Below are 7,936 nucleotides of genomic sequence, written 5' to 3' on the forward strand. Positions count from 1 at the left end.
AAGTGAAGTGGTAGGCACTGTTTCTTGGACAATCATGGAGGTCAGACAGTACTGTGTAATATCTTCACAAGCTCCCACTTAGAGGTTGCATTTGATGTAACAATTTTGCAACCTCTCTGGAAGTTGTGACTCTACCATCATGGTGACAAGAGGTGGGACCATCTCTTCTCTCCCCGTCCCAATGCTCTGGCTGACACCCTCCTCCTGCAGCCTTACAGATCTCTTCCTCTGCTCCTCCCACATTCATCTAACTCCTCATTCCTAATTAAATACCTTATTCTTCTAATATTCATAGTGGCTTTATTTTCCTGACAGAATATGAACTGATACCATAACTATATACTATACATATGCTAGATCATCCAAGACAGTCCCAATTTCATGATAAATCCCATAATATCCTGAAGAATATCATGCATTTCAAAAGGATGAATATGTCCAAAATCCAAAAAAAGTGACAATACCAAGTGCTGGTGAAGATGTGAATCAATATGAACTCTCCTCCATTGCTGGTGGGAAAGCAAAATGGTACAGCCACATTGGAAGACAGTTCAGCAGATGCTTGCGAAGTTAAACAGATTTTACCATACAGCCCAGTGATCACCCTCTTTGGTATTTACCCATTTGAATTGAAACATATGTTCACACAAAAAATTGTACACAAATGCTTATAGCAGCTTTATTTATAATCACCTCAAACTGGAAGCATCTGAGAGATTTTACAAAAGGTGAATGAATAAACAAATTGTGGTATTCTATATAATAAAAGCCCAACAATCATAAAGGCAGAACGACCAGAACAACCATTCGACTGGTCACTGAGGTGCACTGACCACCTCTTGGTCCCTTTCCCAGGCGGGCAGGCTCCCATAGCCGATGGTGAATGGGGAATTGGGGTGGGTGGTGGCGGGGAGATGGGACTGGCAAGAGGGCAGAACGAGCTTGGTCCCTCCCCCTGGCCTGCAGGCTCTGATCGCCGATGGCGAACAGGGAACTGGGGTGGGTGGTAGGGGATGCGGGTGGTGCCAGGTCAAGACCCCCACCCTGCCGGTCACCCCACAGACAGAGGGTGACCCGTGGTGGGGGTGGGGCCAGTGAGCAGGCAGGAATGGCCAACCTCAGGCTCCCATCGCCTGATGGAGAACGGGAACCAGGGTGGGTGATGGGGCTGGCTGCCAGCAGCTGGGAAAGATGGCCCTGATCACAGGCCTAGGGACAGTACCTGCGCACAATTTTGTGTGCCGGGCCTCTAGTACACATGTGATAGAATATTATTCAGTGATTTTAAAAAAAAGCTATTAGATTATGAAAAGACACTGAGGAACTTCAGTTGCATATTGCTAAATGACAGAAGTCAATCTGAAAAGCTATATACTATATGATTACACTTAGATGACATTCTGGAAAAAGCAAAAGCATGAAGATAATGAAAAGATCAGTGGTCACCAAGGGTTCAGAGGAGAGGGGAGGGATAAGTAGGTGAAGCCCAGGGAAATTTTAGAGTGACCTTCTCTTTAGAACCTACTAACCCAGTCTATTCATTACAAAAGTATAAAATTCCAGTAGAAGAGCATCCTATAAAACACCTGATCAGCAGTCTTCCTGTTAAAGTCATTAAGATAAAGAAACTTCTGAAAACTGTCACAGCCAAGAGGAGCCTAAAGAGACCTAACAGTCATATGTAATGTGGTAGATTGGATGGGGATCTGGAACAGAAAGAGGACATTTGTTTAAAACTAAGGACATCTGAATAAAATGATATGATCTTTAAGATAGCTTTCTGATAGCCTATAAATACACGAGGAGTGGATATTACTCTCTGAATTTCAGGACACCTATATCCTGACAATTTTAATAGCATGAGGATTTTGGAAATTTTAAAAGTTTTTATTTGAGCCGAACCGGTTTGGCTCAGTGGTAGAGCGTCGGCCTGCGGACTGAAGGGTCCCAGGTTCGATTCCGGTCAAGGGCATGTACCTTGGTTGCGGGCACATCCCCACTGGGGGGCGTGCAGGAGGCAGCTGATCGGTGTTTCTCTCTCATTGATGTTTCTAACTCTCTATCCCTCTCCCTTCTTCTCTGTAAAAAATCAATAAAATATATTAAAAAAAAAAAAAAAGTTTTTATTTGAGATAACTTCTAACCAAGCATTTAGCTTCTCAGTTAGATTATTATTCTAAGTGAAATAAGCCAGTCAGAGAAAGACAAATATCACATGATCTCATTCAAATGTGGAATCTAATGAAAAAAATAAAGTGATGAACAAAATAGGTCCAGAGACATGGAAGTATGGACAGACTGACAGATCTCAGAGGGAAGTGGGGAGGGATTAACCAAAGAACTTATATACAAATATGTATAGCCCATGGACACAGACAATAATGTGATGAAGTCCTGGGATAGGGTGGGAGCAGGGTGGAGGGGGGCAAATGAAGAGAAAATAGGGGACATCTGTAATACTTTCTGCTGAAGGCTAATTCCAGCATGTCACAAATGCAAGAAGTTTCATGAAAAGGATGGAACTTGGGGCTTCAGCAGCGCTGAAGATACATATTGCTGCCTGCTGGAATAGCTGAAAGCATTTCCCCAAACCTAAAGATTTGCATATATTATTGCCTGCTGCCTGACAGCTGAAGGCAGTTCCTTCAATCTGACAATGCCTACTGTATACCAAACCTTACCTTTTGATATGTATATCTGCTTTGCTTTAGGGAAATTTGTGTTAATAAAAAGCTAGGGGTCCAGAGATTCAGAGAACTTGGTTACTGAAGCTAGGTCTCCTCTGGCTTCCCAAAATGCCTTCCAAATTTATATTTCGAGTCTCTTTATTAATTTACATGCAGCCCCTTCTACAGATTCCTGAACGCTTTTATTTTATTTACTTATTTTTTAAAATACATTTTTATTGATTTCAGAAAGGAAGGCAGAGGGAGAGATAGAAACATCAATGATGAGAGAGAATCATTGATCGGCTGCCTCCTGCAAGGCCCCTAATGGGGATAGAGCCCACAACTTGGGCATTTGCCCTTTACCTGAATTGAACCTGGGACCCTTCAGTCCACAGGCCAACACTCTATCCACTGAGCCAAGCAGGCCAGGGCTTCTGAACTCTTTTAGATGCAGGGAGAAACACGCTGGCAACGGTCAACAATAAAAATCAATTAGAAAAAAAAAAGATTAACTGGAGCCCTAAGTTTTGCTACAGATCGACTCACATATTTTCTAATCACATACTTTCTATGTGCCAGACTTTGGGGATAATGAGATGAACAGGTCTTAGATCCTGCCTCCAAGCAACTGAACTTAGGGAAAAGACATGGGAGATGGAAAAAACCACAAAGGCTACACTAGTTCTAGTGCCCTAAACATAATTATCACTTAATTTTATCATTCTTCACATTGCTTGACTTTAAAATAGGGATATAATAGCCAAACTCATAGAACTGTTACAACTTGTTTCTTCGTGTGCTTAGAAAAATGCTTGGTGCATAGAAAGTGATCAATTATATGAATTATTATTATTATTGATGAAATTAACCATTTTGGAGTTTAGAAAACTACCATCACCTATGGAATTACATTCCATAGGTAATTCTCTTAAAGCTCAGAAACAGACTGAATTCTCACTGTTCTCCCTCCTCACCACACACCATTTCTACATCCTCCTGAGTTATGCATAATTCTTCATACCATGTTCCATAATTTTGTTTAATATTATGGAGGATGGATTCCATTATGGAGCCAAACTCAATGATACTGGAATATTCACTCGTGTAGAGATTACGAAAGCCAGCAGTATGCATGGCCACCAATGAACCTTTTGAATCAAACACTGGTGAGCCAGAAGACCCGAAGTAAAAACTGGTGTCATAGGTAACCACATCAGGGCTGGGAACAAAGTCCTGGAAACTTCTTTGAGTGTACATATGGATATACTGTATATTGTCATCATTACCCCCAGCTTGAAGATGTTCCTGAAATTTCTGTACTCGCTGACCCTGAGGGATTACAACACAACCATCAGTAGACTTTACCTCCCATCCTGGATAGCCAATAATATATATCAACCCACTAAGTGGAGCAGGACCAATTCCATTATATAGTCCAACAGGTACTTGTTGTCCATCTTCCTTCAGTTTCAGAACAGCATAATCAAGAGGTACATCAGATATCTCAAACCAAGGTTCAATGGAAAAATACTCATTTTTTTCTTGTCTGTCTTCGTGACCAAATGTCACCCTTACACATTGACCAATTATGTCTGCCCACTTACTTGGCTCTATTCCATTTCCCACAATGTCACTTATTACATGCCGACAAGTAAAAATGTACAACTCTGTAAAAACAAAGCAGGTGGCACAACCTGTGTTCCCATTGTTATCCCATTCTATGTGCCCAACTGAGTCACTATAACGAGAAAGAAGTTTGAGTATTTTAACCGGGATAGAGTTTTTTGCCTTTTTCCCAAAGTTCGTTTTATGAGCCTGAAATATTGCTTTCCCCGTTCTTTTTTTAAATTTCCTTTTGAAGCTTTTTCTAATTTTTTCAGTTTCTCTCTTCAAACTAGGGTACTGGGCCACAATTTCTTCTTTTAACACACAGGTATTTCTTTCCTCTAACTCCAAATTCCGAGAGTCTGCAGAATCAAAATTCTGAGTGGCTGCTACCTTAGAGCCCCCCTTTTTCTCAACCTCAATCTCAAAGAACTTGCCCTCTAAGTCATCAACTCGCTGTGTGCTTTCTACAATGGAGTCCAGGTTTTCAATGAGTTTCCAATCAGCAGTCTCCAGAAAGGAAAGAAATCTGCTGTCCTTGCACACAGCATCCTTGACGGTTTCTCCTTTGAAAGCATAGACGCAGAGTTTGCACCCTTCTTTGTGAAGTTCTCCGCATTTGACAATCCTTTTTCTCTTCTTCTTCCCAATTGCATGGATAAAAAATTTGACACAGTCAACAGATGCCTTGTCATGCCGGCCAAATATCTGGTTCCCTTCTTTCTGCTTACTTTTACTCTGGGCAAATGTAATTTCCAGGTGGCACTTTTCAGGAAAACAACTGAGGGGCATTCCAAGGTTTATGTAGCCTTCAATTCCTTCTATGCCCCACACCAGCATTTCTTTGCCTTGCTGTTGTTCTCTCTCTTCTTTGACAGCCTGAAGAGTGTCAAGTGCCACGGATAAGCTTGCCCTCTCATTATGTGTGAGCCTATGTTTCCTTTTTTTGTTTTTCCTGTGGTGTACACCCAAGGTAATGTAAAGTACTTTATCTCGGGATATAGCCTGGTCTTTGGGTCCTTGAGCCTGAGTATTAGTTATATCATTTGGGCCTTTTCTGGAGCCCGTCTTCATTTGAGGAATACTGGGATTATTCTCTTGTTCTTTATTGACCTAAAAGGAAATGTTAAAGACTGTAAAATTATGGAAGCAACTCTTAATTTTGTCTTTCTTTTTAGTATGCAACTCACAAAATTTCTCTAGGAAACTCAGAACCAATCTCAAAGGACGGTAAATAGAATTAAACTGAAATTTGAGTTGAGAGCCAAAATCTAAGCTGAGTTTCCCATCCCATCAGTTAGGTAAGCTTTTAATTGTGCCAGATTGGTGCATTTTCCCCCTGAGAAATAGGAAAGAAACAACTGTTTCTAGGTCCATCAAAAACAGAAGAGATGCTTAAAAGTCTGCCAGCTCTCTTACAGAGTTCTATCAGGTCTCTGAATAATTTTTACTTTTTCTAATCACAGTGATGATTGCACCAAAAATTTGTTCTTATAGCACCAAACTCAGCAAGAATAAGGTACTATGGTTTATTATTGGGCATTTAATGTTAAACAAAACCATCACCAGTTAACTAATTATTTGGTCAAAATAACATAGTTATTTCTAATAGTAAAACCCTGGTTCACCTAGCATCTTTCATGTAAAGAACTTAAATTATTTCCTCTATTACATCAATTTATTCCAAAATCTTATGAAACGAAGAGCAACAAATATGGCATCTCTGTCCTTTTGATGGAGAAACTGAGGCACTGAACGTTTTTCCTGTAAGTGCCTTTCTTAGGATTACATAATAACCAATTAATAAAGACAGTATCAGAACTCCAATATTTAGTACAATATTTTTATGTTAGACTACATATTCTTTTCCCGTAAATTTTATATCTGCAATTCCTGTTTTTATATGTCATTGTCTTAAAAACCGGGGATGAGGGAGGAGAGAGGAATTACATAAGGAGGATTAATCAAATAGCAGAAATTCAATAAAAATTTAAGAGCATCTGATCCTATGTCTAAAAGATACATATTGGCCAAGAAATATTTATCATGGCATGAGTGGCAACAGATGCCACTTGCTGGTAATGGGAATAACAATGCCAGGATTGTTGCAAAGATTAAGTGTAACATCCTGTGTGACAATCCTTAGCACAGTGACTGGCACATTAGTGAATTAACTTTTATTTTCCTTCTTTGTAATGGTACTAATATTCTGGATTAAAACAAAATAAACATAACGTAATATAAATTTATTCTGGCCATAAATATGAACTCTGAAAGAGCATCCCTCTAGCCTAATGCTGTCAGAAGCATCTTTGTTGCACAGCCCATTGGAACACTAGGATGGATTTCCAACTATTCAAAGAATTCTTGGGCAGATATAAACAGTTTCAAAGAGGAACCTTGGGTCTTACATGATTATTAGCTTGCACTGTCATGGAGTGGGACAGAGAAAAATAGAACGAGGCTTGGCTTGGCTTTTCTACATACTTGGATGTTCTAGTTAGAATCAGAATGAAAGAAAGGCTTTTAAGTTGCATTCTCAAATGCTCACCACCTCTCAGTCTTTCGTAATAAATTCAAGGAGCATTTTAGACTCAAGAAGGAATACGATGGTTTGCTAATAACAGAGTTCAATTAGTACAAAGGGCCCCCACTTAATGTCAGTAAATTTGAGTCCAAGTATTCATTCCACTACTGCCTTAAGAAGCAATGCACTTCTTTTCCTCTCTTCATAAACAAATCGAGGATAAGAAAGTCCTCCCTTCTTGCTTAGTAAGCTTATAGTAAGACTAAGTATTTTTTAAAAATTTTGTAAATTATAAAGCCCCATGCAGATGTATTATTGTATAAAAAAGATCAGCCATATTTCCATGGTATATATTCTCAAGCTATGAAATAACATTAATTTTGTTTTTATTCCATATTTTACTGTAATACATTATATTTGATTTTTGTTGTTGTTCAGGAAATGTTACAATAGCTTTTTGTTAAAGACTGCTTTGATAGGGCACCAAACTCAGCAAGAATAAGATTTTTGTTAAAATTCCTCACTGCCACCCCTCCAAAAGGAAAGAATACAATGAATGAGAAAGGTTTTAACTTATTTAACATTCCCTACATTCAATGAGGTAATGTCTTGGCAGGAAGACTATAAACCCAGTGTCAAGGATGGCTAAGTATAATATTGATATATTCTATAAATAGTATTTACAGACATACCTGAGGAAAATAGTCCTCAATTTTCATATTATTCCTTGCATTGAATGAGACTTTCTGTGACCTGCGTTTCTTAGAGCTCATGTTGGCTTGAAGATGAATAGGCAGTTCAGCTGAAACACTACAAAGGTTCAAGTTAGAGCAGTGTCATTATAGCAACCATTATTTGTACAGAGGATAGGATTAACAGGAACCTTTCCCTGTAGCTCCAACTTTCCCCTTCTCAGAGATGTTGACTTACCAAGTAGACAGTTTATCCACCAACTATAATCACCCCAATCATAAAGGCTCTCCTTGATAGAGAACAATCCTGAATACTTTACAAAAATTATCTCTAATTGCCAGTGTCCACAGATACCATGCCAAGTAGGTACAGCTGCTTTTGTAAATGAGTAAAGTACAACTCAGACAAGATAGGTGACCTCCTCAAGGCCAGAGCTACATGG

At 39.3% G+C, this 7,936-nt stretch overlaps 1 protein-coding gene across 3 annotated transcripts in view; it reads right to left on the reverse strand.

Annotated features, from left to right (window-relative positions):
* Positions 1–2,575: 2,575 nt before the first annotated feature.
* Positions 2,576–7,936, reverse strand: part of FAM111A (family with sequence similarity 111 member A) — a 10,204-nt gene continuing 4,843 nt past the window's right edge. For 2 of the 3 annotated variants that reach the window (XM_006108527.3, XM_023749054.1), the window contains exons 2-3: positions 7,494–7,611; positions 2,576–5,387 (exon numbers count right to left, since the gene is read on the reverse strand). In XM_006108527.3, coding sequence (XP_006108589.1) covers positions 3,624–5,387; positions 7,494–7,574 — 1,845 coding nt within the window. In that variant the 5' untranslated portion in view covers positions 7,575–7,611 and the 3' untranslated portion in view covers positions 2,576–3,623. Of the gene's footprint in view, positions 5,388–7,493; positions 7,614–7,936 lie in introns of all 3 variants that reach the window. The other variant, XM_023749053.1, reaches the window with a different exon arrangement.

The sequence above is a fragment of the Myotis lucifugus genome, unplaced genomic scaffold (assembly GCF_000147115.1).
Source record: "Myotis lucifugus unplaced genomic scaffold, Myoluc2.0 scaffold_2585, whole genome shotgun sequence".
NCBI lineage: Eukaryota > Metazoa > Chordata > Mammalia > Chiroptera > Vespertilionidae > Myotis > Myotis lucifugus.